We start from the raw sequence: 13,659 nt of genomic DNA, 5'->3' as shown, positions 1-13,659 counted from the left end.
ATTCTAATCCCATTATCAATGGTTTGTTTCCCAGTATAAGTTTCTGAGACAGAAAAAATCTAATCACTCCTTCAACTTCATGTACCAGGTGACTGGCCCTAGTTTAATCAGCTGTTAGCTATGGGGTAGAGAGGAAGGCAGAGTGATATGGTCCTTCACCAGAAGCTATGGATGACGGTAGTTTACTCTGAAGAGGCTGTGGACATGTGAGGCATCGTGGTGGGTCTTACAGAATGCCTGCTGGCACAGTCGGGGTTAAAGGGCAATCAAGTACCTGACTTGCCTTCAAGGAGCTCACAATTCAGTCGCACACAATTGACCATAATTCCAAACAGATGAACATGAAAAACGAACTCTAAACATTCCAAGGAAAATGGTACAAGAGTTCCAAGGTGGGAAGAGATCAATTTTTTAAAATCAGTAATTGCAAAAATCTCTCTGCTCATGGAGACATTTGAGCCAAAGGGGCAGGCTTTGTAAATCTAGTGAAGGAACAAAGTAGACAGTGATAGGGGTGGATATAGAGGGTGTTCCACAGAAGCTTAAGACAAAGAACTAAGTTACAAGGGTCCAAGTTGGGAAGCCAAAACTTAAAGAGAAAAGCAAAAAGACTGGTCTGGAGAGATTACTAATTGCATTAGGGGAAGATCAGCGAGAGAAAAAGCAGGAAAGGAACCCAGAAACAACTCAGGAGGTCCTTGAATATACTGGAAGAGGAAGTTTTACTTCATTTTATAGTAATTGGGAGCCACTGAATACTTCCTAGAAATACTATTCCAGCAAGAGCAATCAGGGTGGACTGGCATGCTGACAATTTCTAAGTGGAAAAGTTGTTACCATGATGTCAGAGAGTTAATAAAAGGAATTGTGATTGTAGGAAGGCAGGGATTGATGCTGGAGAATGTGCAAAAGTAAAATAACCAGAAGGTTATTGTGTGGATGATGAAGACAGAAGCGTCCATTGTAATTTAGTGTTTTTGTGTTTTATTGATAGCAAGAAGGATGGTGAGATCTTCAGTAGTGCTAAGGAGTGTGGGGAGAGGATGCCATTTGGGTAAAGAGGGTAAGACATTATGAGGCGGGTTTACACAACATGAGACAAAATAGATTTCGGAGGGATATGGGAGAGTAACCAGAGAAGGGAGATTACGCAAGACTCAAGAAACTCACTGAAGAATAAAGGAGCCTTGAACATACTTAAAAATTATGGGATGCTATCCTGTAACTCCTGTTGGGTTTTTGTGGGGATTAAATGAGACGATGCTTAGGGAAAAAGTGCTTAGCACAGGGCCTAGAATAAAGCGCTCACGTCAGTCACGAGCAGTACTGTGATTGTTGTTACTTTCAATGTGGGTTCTGTTTCAGTTTCTGATACCAATTCATGGACCCAGGTTGTGGGAAACCTTTGAGCTGTGCCAAACCAGTCAAATGGATAAATCAACTCTGTGTTTTGAAACAGTACCCACTTAGAAGAGGACAGCAGTCACATCGGTGACATTGCCTGGAGAGCTAGCACTATTCTACTTCTGGTTTTCCTGAGATTGAAGCCCATTTCTTTTCTCTAATTTGGCAGTGAGTAAGAGAAGAATCTTGAATATCACATTATAAAATTATAATGAAATCTCATAAACAGTTTTATGTTAACAAGTGTGAAGTTTGAAATATTTGCCCACAATTTGAACACATTGTCCAACACCAATGAACACCCCATTGATAATTCTATTATTTAATCAATCAAAAAGTTACATTTGATTTATGGATGAAAAATCAAACTAAGAAGTCAACAGATTTAGGTATTACCATACAATCTTGCTCAGAAATAAATCTGTTATTAGGTCAGAAATGCCCAACAAGCTACTACAGCTCTTTTGGTCCAGCTGGCTATTTAATCAGATTAATATGAAATGGGCAATTCAGTTCATGTCAATAGAAGGGCATTGTTCAAATTAGCCATTTATTAATTCTTAAGAGGTTAATAAATAACACACTTTGAATAAAATAAATCACTGCAGATAACAATTGTGTCTGGCACATAGGAAAGTTAATAGACGCATAAAGACACATGAAAACTGCTTGCCGTGAAGGTTACTGGATCTACCCAAACCCTAGATTCTTGCGTCTGTGTTCATACTGGAGCCTGATTGGCCCAGCTCCAGCTGAAAATAATTTTCTCGAGGCGACATTCCCTCTCTTCTGCCAATTGAAAGACTTAGCTCCTCTCTAGGAGAAAAAAGTACCAACAAAATATAAACTTAACTCATTTCACACCTAAGCATATCATTCTGATCGTTTCACTAGATTCCTCAGTGAGCACATTTGCTTTTGGGTACTGCAGTTGTAAGCCTGAAACTGTATTCTACTTGGCCCATATTGTAAGATCGCTAAATCTAGAAATCTAGAAAGAGAATGTGAAAAAGTTCAATAACATAATGCTTCTATAATAGAGAAATAAACATTTTGTTCTTGGTCATGCATTGAGTATTCACTGCTAATCTTAAATGATCACACCTCCAGGTAAACTTCAATTTGCATTAGCTTTTAAGAAATAAAAACAAAAGAAACCAAAAGGCAGTTGATCTGAGAATTACAAGTCTGTAAATAAATATGATTTGGACAATCAGATGCTAATGTTTGCATGAGCTAATTTATTTTACTATACCAGCTTAGAAATACTCAGGCTTCTGATCTCAAGTCACTTTTGTAAATAGTATCCTCTCTTATGGGGGCAGCTATGTGCCCTCACGAACACCTGGTTAAGAACATGCTTACTTTCATGTGTGCTCTGAGCTGCCTCTCCTCCAAATAAAAATAGAAACTAGTTTGCGGCACCACACGAGGCTCCAGTGTATTATATGAGTCTATCCCTGGTTTCCTTTGATATCTTATCTATTCCATTAACTCAATAAAATAGAATGCAAAGCTGGGGACAAACCGGAGGAGGGCTCCCCTTGGAAAACACATGCAAGACCTTTAAGCTGGGGTTTTAACTTATCTCATAAAAGCCAGTTAAATGGAAGCCAATACTTCATTCTTCACCTCCTTTATTAAAGATCATAAGTACTGCAACCCAGGAGTAGAGGAAATAAAATAAATATATGAAGGAGTACAGGTGGAGGCAATAAAGAGTATGGCTTATCTATTCTCTCAAGATTTAGCAGCACTTAAAGGCAAAACTCACAGACAAGCATTTTGAAAATCCACAACAAAGGCGCCTGCCCCTTAACAAACACAGGGGTCCCTTCTCCATGCAGCAATCCTGGCATGATTTCTTAGTAGAACATAAACAGCTTAACCTAGGAATAGTGAGGGAGGATGCCACTTCCTCCATATCATACTTTTATATCAATTTAGTAATTCAGAGAAAAAATAGATTGATTCATCTACTCCGCTGCTCCTCCATCACCCAAAGAAAACCAGTACTAGAACTCAAACTCCAACAAACCAAACTAAAGGAAAGTGTTCCACCTAGAGACTGTTTTCATGAGTCAAAGTGGATGAGAGCTTATCAGGGAAATGAAGATTATTTTAGCCTATCCTTGCAAGTTTGTAGTAAAAAAGAAAGCAAAAGGTATTGCCCCTGGTGTAATTAACAATGTTAATTTTCTTTTTCCTCTCTATGGTGATAAAGGAGTCATTTTTATATTTAATTAATGCAGAGGATCATTTTGGAAACTGGCTAATGAGCCTCTGATCACATTACCATGAAAATGTGCATTAACATTGCAACTGAGGAGGCTGTTTCATGTGTAGCAAATCCACTTTGTAATTAGCCCACTGTGAAATGAATCACGTCAGGGGGAAATCTGAGGGAACCAGTAGGCAGTGGGCACTTGGCTACTGCTGTGCCCACAGACCATCAACATCCCAAACATTGTCTTTCATCAGCAATATTGTCTAAAAACAAAAGTAGTAGTGTGACACATCTGGGACAAACTGGAAAAAGGGAGGAATAAACTTTATTTTGCCAAACGAGAAATTTGTACTTGAGCATATAGCCCCAGGGAAACCTGCCTAAATAAAATGGTGAATTAATGGAATTCTATAAAAATTACGAAGGCTAGGGATATCATTTTCTTATTTTTATTCTGAAAGCCCTCAGATATACATTAAAGAGACATCTGAATTTACACACTTTTTCCTAGGACACACACAGATATGGTAATAAGCTCGGGAAATTAATTTCCAGTAGTAAACAGACAAAAAATTATAAAAAGGAGCTAAGAACAAGTGATAAGAAAATTCCTTTATCTCCTTCCTAAGCCAAGACATAGCATAAATTTTTTTCTCATATAATACAAATATACCAGGTCTTCCTCTTAAACCAAAGCAAAAATTCCTAATTAATCAAATAATTCTTCTGGCTAACAAGATTTGGCAAGAAACTTTTCCTGTCTATTCAAAATAACTGAGATCACAGACCTATTAAATCCCAATATTTATGCAGACAATGATACATTTGATTTTCAAATGTCAAGACTATTCCAAAACGAAAGAGGTATCTCAAGATATTACAGACATGGATCTCAGTACTAGTCTTTTACTTGACTGACATCTTGGCAGTAGATACAAAAAATGTTAAAAAGAATCCCACAGGAAGTCATCTGAAGGGGGAGTGGCAAGGAAGGTAAAAACTGCCACCCAAAACCAAAATAAAAAGCCCCCAACCGGCAAGTCTGTCCTCAATTCTGAGATCTACTGAAAGAAAAAATAAAGCTAGCCACAATTCAGTTACCATCTTTCAGACAAACACAAAGCCTGGCTGTTTAGTTGTTGGTCTCAGACCCTGCACTCACCTGGGAAACTTCATACAGCAGTTTGTAGTGTTCCTCTCTTTTCTGAAAAGTGCACAAATTGCAGCCCATTCTAAGAAGCAGAGAGAGAGAGCAAATCTTCTAATTTCCCCAGAACTAAAAGGCAAGTGAACTGAAAAGGAATCACCCTCCAGACTTGACTACTGTTTTTCATCAGTCACTTCAGTCCAGAAACACAGACAAACCGCTGTTAGCTGGAAGCACAAGCCAGGCTGGTGTGTAGCAGCATGCTCTTCTTCGCTTTCCCTAAGTATCTTGCACTCACGGATACACACACAGAGTTTCCAGTCAGTTCATGGCAACACTCCCCCTGTCTCTGCATCAGTGCACATGACTACACAGATTCCAGCTCATGAATATTAATAGTGCCTCATTGATTATTTATGACAGAACATGTTAGCAGGGAGGGGTGTCATAGCTGCTGCTGATGACAGATGAATATTCACTAATTAAGAAGCAAATGTAGTGTGGTTAAACAAAATTCACTTGTGTCAATACCATCTCTGTTTATTAAGGATAGAAGGGTGAGCATAGGGCATTTCAAAAAAGAACATACACTTAATTTCTCCATTGATGTAAGCTTTTAATATAGGAATAAGAAATTTAGCAACAGAAATATACTTAGTTTACATCTCCATGTTTTGCAACAATTAGAAGAAATATTTTCAGCATTATTAAGTCTAGGGGAAGACAAATAAGAGCAATTACTTAAATTTATAAAATAAACATAGAAGCAAAATTGGGGAGTGACGTGGGACAGGAACAGAAAATGAGGGGTATCACTCAGAGTTTTAATTATGATCCTACAAAAATGACTGAGTAGTTCATGTGTAAAGACCATTACTTACTAGAAAGGAAATAAGACTTATTTTCTTAGTCTAAATAAAGAACATTTAAGCCAGTATGAGCAGATGATACTGTACAGATAATAAATATTTTATTTAGATAATAAGGGAATATCTATTAAATATAAATTTGCAGCACTGTAATGAATGCAGATCTATATTTAAAAATTAGATAAATACAATGCCTTTTCTTAGAAAAATTTCAAATGCATATAGTATGTATGCTAATTTTATTAAAGTCATATATAATATTTCAGAAAGCTGACATTGGCAATATTTAAATTCTAATGTAACGCACAATGACTCCATTTATGATTCTATATTTAGAGTTCACAATGTACAAAGGTGAGCATAGACTTAAAAAATTAAGCTTAGATGTTTAGATAATAGAAGCAATGCATTTAATTTCACACTCTCACAAATATATTGTATTGCAAGGTGAAAATGTTTGTCCCTTAAAGATACAAACAGCGATTTTTGTCCCTTAAAGATACAAACTACAAACAGCGAAAGCAGATAATGAAAGAAAATTCCTTTTGCTCCTATACTGACTTATCCACAACCCCTGCTAATTAAGAAGTATTTGCTTGTTCCAGCACATCTTTAAACTGGACAGGATAGCTAGTGGTTCCAAAGCAAAAATAATTACCTGGAAACTGATGACTTTGGTTAGGAATTACATTGGGTCTTGAAGACTTTTAATTGCTCAATACTTAGGTATAGATACTTTTTGGGGTCCAATTTCCTAAAAGTGCTTTGTCAGATGTTTAGAATTGATAACAGGAAATTCTAACGAGTACTAATTGTTGACAAATTGACTGCAACTAGCAACACTTCAACACCAGCAAGTAGCAAGGAGATGAGCAATCATCTGCTGCTTATCAGTCATTTCCCTTGGGAGGTAATAATCCGATTTTCTGGGCCTAATTTCACCTAACAGCCTGGATCAAAGCCAAGCTGAGAGACCTACATGAAAGTGGCACCGTAATTGGGAACAACACACATGAACCAAGTTCACCAGGACCTACTGCAAATTGGAAACCATTTGCAGTAGATATTAATTATTTTGATTCCTTTATGGACAGAATGTTTTCCAAGAGGTATTTGAGGGGACCTCTATGAAAATCAATGGTGGTCACAAACAGAAGCAATCTCCTTAGGTGCAGTTGTAAAATATATATGCTTGATGGTTTTTAAAATTTTAATTTTCTCTGAGTGTCTACATCACTTCCCTTGAAGTGTTCTTACGCTAGAGTTCCCATCCTCAAAGCAAGCATTGTCTGTTTCTTCGAAGGATTCTGTTTTGCTTAGCTGTGAAAGAATTAATGATTCTCAGATGTTTAAATTCTGTCCTTTAAAAAGTCAGATTAAGGAATCTGAATGCAGTAAGGCAAGGATGGTTCACTCATCTATCAATTAAAGTGCTTGCTTCCTCCACAGATAAAACTTCTCCATGCAGCAGGTTTTGGAAGCTAAGTAGGAGACTTAATAATTAAAGCTATAGTTGCTTATTGGAACTATAATATTTTATAGTTCGCTTTTAAAGAAAAATTAAACAATCATAGCTTTAAAAAATAGTTGTACTCATCAAAAACTAAAGAATGAACATTCCAGTGAAGTAAGCAATTTCAAATGGAAGTTACTCTTTCAGCAATTTCTCTTGGTTGTTTTCTGTATTCATTACTAGTCCCCCTGGTTCTTTGGTTTCTTTCTTAGGAAGCAAAGGCACTTTCTCCAGTAATTTATCAAATGCTGCCCTCGGCTCATAGACTCTGGAAAGATTCCATCTTCTGCTAGTAATGTGCTCATCCCATAGAATTGAAGGGTGATTTGAAAGAGGGAGACCCATAATTCCAAAGTTCTCTAAATTTAATTAGACTATGAGAATTAGGTTTTCCAATGACTAAACTGCAAAATCTTGTATTAGAATATAAAGTTTTAAGTAGATAGGGACAAATGAATTAGCCTGAACAGTGTTTTAGAAATACAAATGAATTAGATATTATCTGCCTTGGGCAGTAATACGATGGGAAAATATGGATTAAAAATAAGCAGAGAATAGATGATTATCTTTCCAAATATCCTTGGAAAAAAATTCAACAAAGTGTAAAAACATACATTTGGTATGTATTTCAAGATATAGTTTTTTTTTTAAAAGTTGCCTTTAAATTTTTAGTCTTTTTTTTTCCAGTAAATAAAATCAATATTAATTGGTTAGTAATTTGTGTTAGTTTATTCCCCCCAAAGGCAGTGGCATTTAAAATAGGACTCATGTTCATCAAGATCTAGATGACAAACAAAAGAGCTAAGTGAGAGGAGAATGAAAGGAAGGAATCTAGCTTTTCCTGTATAAACTGTACCACTGAGTAACTGAAGAGATGACAAGATGGAGTTTCTCTTTATAGAAGTATTTCAGCTAATAAATGAAGAAGGAATGCTAGAACATGCCCATGCCAGCAATCCTTAATTAATTAATGGATCTAGGTCCTGAGAATTAATGGCTGCTAATATCACACACACACACACACAAGAGATACTGGACATTATGTACCACCTGATAGAAGAACATGACACCACTCTTGAAACAGCCTTTCCAAAACTCAGCAAATTACAGGGAGTGCAGAGGAAAGAGGAGCAAATTCAACTATTCCATAGAGATGCAATCAGCCAAATTCAGACATAGATAGATACATATTCCAGTTTCTGAGAGAGGGAAAAAGGAAGGAGACAAGGGAAGAAAGAGAGAGAGTGAGAGATGATGGGGAGAAGTCTATAGATGAGAGGAGACCTTAGCATCACTTAAAAACGGGAATTACTAAACTCTATTTTAGGTATGCACATCATTTGGATGGTAAAATTATAAATAAATGTACAAAAATGATTACCAAAAAAGTCAAGATGGTGGTTACTTTTTAGCGGAGGGCGGAAGGGGTTGTGATTAGGAGGGGCCACAAGAAAGTTTCAGTGAGGCTAACAAAGTTCTAACTCCTGATCTGGGTAGTGGTTTTACTAGGCAGACAGGTTATAATTCATTTAATCTACCTTTGTTTTACTTGTTTTCTAATCTTTGCTACGTTTACAAGAAGACATTTTAAAAACTAACTTATAAAGAGGCTGTGCCTATGTACCATCCCTGGTGGCCAATGCCATACATAGTTACTGTCCTTAATAAGAGAGGGATGGAAAGTCCAAGTACGACTATTTTGAATCACCAATCCCCTTGAGTCCGTGACAGCTGTCCTAAATTGTAGATGATCGCTTTCTCTACTGCCTTTTGCAAGGACTCTGATCTTCTTCTTCCTCTGCTGGTGTGGAAGTTCAGTGGGTAACTCCATTCTATTACTCTCTCTCTGTTCTTGCCACTGTCATATGTGGACCTTCCCACTAGGCCTACTACCTACCTTGACACCCAGCTTACCAATTTCCAAACTAGTCTTAATCCTGCATTCATTTTAGGGGATACATGGGCACTTTCGAGTAGACACTTAGCCGCCTAACATTTCCTAAAGTTTAATATCTTAAATTCAATCATAAATACAAAAGACTCCAAGGCTCAGAGGGACAGTGACTCGCTCAAGGTCAAACTGAATAAAGAGATCCGAACTCAGTTCTCCAATTACAAATTCTGTGGTTGAATTGGATAGCTAACTTGCTAAGCTCTCTCTCTTGCAGAGGAAGCTAGAGCGACCTCAATATACTTTATCTGATTCTGATAACTGAAGAAATGAAGGCTAGCACTTGAAAGTGCTGAAATTTAAAAGGAGAGAGAGAGAGAACAACTTTAAAAAGATAGATCTAGCCTAAAATAAGGGAAGTGATTGTGGTTAAAAATGTAAACTTTATCCAAGTACTGACTTTTTTTTATGTCACAGCTAAATACCTTCAATTAGCTAATACCCCTCAATAATCAGTCATTAGGCCCTACACCTGAATGCACACTAGGAATGACCAACTCATCTGATTTGCCAGGGACTTTCCCGGCTTTGGCACTCAAAGTCCCATATCCTGGAACCCCCTCAGTCCTGGACAAACCCGGCACTTGAGTGCACACTTCCTTTTTCAGGCTCCAGCAGAGCTGAACTGCTGTGTCCAGGTCCCCATCTTCCCACCTTTACCCCAGATTTTACCTCCTCCTGCTTATTCTTCAGAAACTCCACAAATCAATCTATTGACACTGTGGTCCAGTTTGAATGCTCTCTCCTTCCTGACCTCATGAAGTTGAAGTAGTGATCTCTTCAAGTTGTGAATTCTCAGTGCATGTGATCCATACCCTTCTCAAGGCACACGTCACTTCTACTTCACACCATTTTTATATACTGCATGCTTTACCCTACGACAAGGCATGTGAGAATAGCAGTAACATAAGTCCCGGGCAAACTGGGACAAGTTGATCAATTGATCTTTGACTTCCTAAAACTACTAGCATGGTGTCTTTCACACTGCAGGTCTTCAATAAAGGCATATTGAATAAATGAATGTGACTGGGAGATGACAGCAGACCTGAGTCTGGGAAAGTGAAATACAATTGTGTTTGTGTTTCCATACCTAAATGTCAGGTGACCTTTTATTTCCCCTTAGGGCTGCTTTAAGAATATTAAGTCAGGGGTGGCCCTGTGGCCGAGTGGTTAAAGTTCCACGCACGCTGCCTCAGCAGCCTGGGGTTTGAGGGTTTGGATCCTGGGTGCGGACCTGCTCCACTTGTCAGCCATGCTGTGGAGGCATCCCACATACAAAGTAGAGGAAGATTCACACAGATCTTAGCTCAGGGTTAATCTTCCTCAACTGGGAAAAAAAAAGGGGGGGAAGATGGGCAGCAGACACTTGCTCAGGGCAAATCTTTCTCACCAAAAAAAGAATATTACGTCAGAGGACTGAAGAACCATAAGCATAAGACATATTTAATTTGGTACAACTCTATAAACATAAATTTGAGAGTCTATGAAATAAAAATTTCTGTGACAGGTACACAAATGAATAAGGTATGATCACATGTGTTTTATCAGTTATTTGTGTATTTATATGTATACAGTCATGCTCCACACAATGACGTTTCGGTCAACAGTGGACTGCATATACAACAATGCTCCCATAAGATTAGTACCATATAGTGTAGGTGTGTAGTGGGCTATACCATCTAGGTTTGTGTAAGTATACTCTACGACGTTCACACAATGACAAAATTGCCTAATGATGCATTTCTCAGAATGTATCCCTGTCATTAAGTGACACATGACTGTGTAGCATAAACATATTTAAAATTATATTCTGTTCTACACATCACTTACTTATTCACTTATTTATTCCACAAATATTTATTGGGCACTTATCATATGCTTGATAGTACATGAATTATACTCATCATGGAATTATATCTCATCTCATTTGATTTTCACAATGCCCCTGAGGTAAACATGTCAGATATTATTCCTTATTTACTAATGAAGAAATCATTAGATGTCGAGATTTCCAATGCCAGGAGATCTACAGCCTTTGCCTTTTGACTCTAGTGTAGTGTTTTTTCACAGCACTATGCAATATCAACTAATAGCATGAATTTACAAAGATGCTCCTGCTGATGGTGCCCACGTGTCATCCATTTGCTAGGTTATAGCTCCACAATGTGTAACCAAGCATCATTTTCACATTGTGTTCACTAGGTGAGTTTCTTCAGTTTTGCATCTATAATCATTACTTGCAGAAGTGAGAGTGCTTTACCACCTTATGAACTCCTAAGAACTGTCAAGTTATTAGACTCGACTCCAGTGGAAAGAAAGGGCAAGAGATAGCAAGGAAGAGGACTAGGGTTCTCATCTGAGCCTTCTCACCAGTACTTGTGTGGCTTTGTGCAGCTTACACACTCTCAAATACTATTTACCTTACAGACTGATTGTGAAGATGGAATGAGAGGAAATACGTAAGCAGGGATTCATAAACTGTGACGTATTTGTCCACATTGGTGTGTTGGTTCAGCCAGCGTTCTAGAGTCAGTCTGCCCTGGGTCAAGTCCTGGGTCCTCTCATTTCTATCTATGTGATGTCGGATAAGTTATTATTATTTTTTCAATCTTCTCTGTTTCTTGGTTTTATCATCTCTAAAACAAGGATAATAATAGCATCTACCGAACAATAACTGCAAAGGATAAAGGTGTCGCGATGATAATATATGTCAAGTATCCTAGCACGAATTACGCGCCCAATGTATCCTGGCCACTAGTAATCATACGAGTAGAATAATAGTAATAATAGTGGTCTCTATTTTAGATTTCCAGGTTTTCTGTCACTTTCTAATTTTTCTGTCATAATAAAACCCTATTACATTATTTGAAATTTATTTCCTTGAAACTTTATAGTCATATGTCTGTCCACCTTGTTTGCTATTATATGCTTATGCGGGTCATTCAACAACTTTTAAAGGACTGTTTTTTCCAGTCCTTTGTATAACAGAAATAGTGGCACAGGAAGTACTCATTCTGCATATGTTACACACACACACATACACTTATTTTGTGTGTAAAGAATGTAATGTAATACATTCAGAGTAATAACTCTGATGTTCTATTTATTTATTTTTCTTTATTATTTTTTTCTGAGGAAGATTAGCCCTGTGCTAATATCTCTTGCCAATCCTTCTCCTTTTTCGCCCAAGGAAGATTAGCCCTGAGCTAACATCCGCACTAATCTTCCTGCACTTTATACGTTGGTTGCCACCACAGCATGGCTGACGAGTGGTGTAGATCCATGCCTGGAATCTGAACCTATAAACCTGGGCCGCTGAAGCAGAGCATGCCAAACTTAACCACTATGTCATGGGGCCGGCCCCACTATTTATTTATTTTAATGCATAATGTGTAAGTAATGTGGACATAAGTGTACAAGAAACCTGTGATAGCATTTGAAGCAAGATTCATACAATTATGAAATAGGTAGTCCAATAATATTTCTTTGAGGAATTTTAACGACTACTAGTCTAGTTCAATATAATATTGGCTTTCTTGATTTGATCATCCATAGAACAACTGGCCATGTACGTTCCAAGGTATTGTGTTTTGGTAATGTCACACAGTTTAGCAATGTCATAGGCAGCATGTAGGGTTTCCCCAGAACACTACCTCACCATTTTTAGTTCTACACAAGTGGTCTAGTAAATGCTCAGTAAATACTTTCATTCAATCAGTACTTATAGAACACTACTATGAATATAGCATGGTGATAATTCCTAAACATTTAAAAAAATACGAGCTAATACTTAGTTAGTATTTTTTGTATACCATCATTGTTCTGCACTATATGTTATAAATTTTATTTACTCCTCATATCAACCTTCTGAGGTGAGCACTATCAATATCTCCTCTTGACATGGGTAGTAAACGGGTCACATTAGTAGTAAATGGGGGAGCTAGGACTCAAACCCAAGCAGTCTGGACCCACTGCTTAACTAGTATTTTATACTGCCTATCACTCTGAGATAGTCATCATTATGACAAACTCCTAGATGGCTAGGAGAAGGTACTCTGGTGATGCTTGTAGCACTCTGAAATGGAAGAATTTCCCCAAGGACCAGAAGTGTAGTCTAAAATAAACTCCCAGGGTCCAAGTTGTGTCCTCAAGCATGGCTGCATAAAACAGATTGAATAAATCTAAGCAATTTCACCTTACTCCACTCCACTGGTGATGGGGTATTGCTGCACTGAATATGTACCAATAACAGTAGAATATTTTTCCTTCGTAATATTTATTATAGGAGGGAATATATGTATTGATAATAGGGTAGTCATATCTCTATATTAAGGAATAATCATTGACAGTTACTTAAGACAGGTAAATTTGGAGGTTTTGAGAAAAGTAAAGGTATTGATTTGCTGATGGCTCCAAATTTAAATCTCCAGACTTAATCTCTCTCTAAAGCTTCAGACCCAGTTATTCATTGACTACTACATTAACATTTGGGCTGTTCATAGCACATTAAATTCAACTTATCAAAACTTAACTCATAATCCTCTTCCC

At 37.5% G+C, this 13,659-nt stretch overlaps 1 protein-coding gene across 3 annotated transcripts in view; it reads right to left on the bottom strand.

Moving 5' to 3' along the window:
• The window catches only part of PDZRN4 (PDZ domain containing ring finger 4), a 337,813-nt gene that overhangs the window by 126,971 nt on the left and 197,183 nt on the right, over positions 1–13,659 (bottom strand). Inside the window, exon 1 of one of the 3 annotated variants that reach the window (XM_070493928.1) lies at positions 4,794–5,129. The exons of the other annotated variants lie outside the window; for them this stretch is intronic. Coding sequence (XP_070350029.1) covers positions 4,794–4,862 — 69 coding nt within the window. The 5' untranslated portion in view covers positions 4,863–5,129. Of the gene's footprint in view, positions 1–4,793; positions 5,130–13,659 lie in introns of those variants that run through there. 3 annotated transcript variants of the gene reach the window in all.

Source organism: Equus asinus, chromosome 22 (genome assembly GCF_041296235.1).
Source record: "Equus asinus isolate D_3611 breed Donkey chromosome 22, EquAss-T2T_v2, whole genome shotgun sequence".
Taxonomy (NCBI): domain Eukaryota; kingdom Metazoa; phylum Chordata; class Mammalia; order Perissodactyla; family Equidae; genus Equus; species Equus asinus.
Note: the sequence above shows the minus strand (reverse complement) of the source record. Positions and strands in the feature narration are given on the sequence as shown.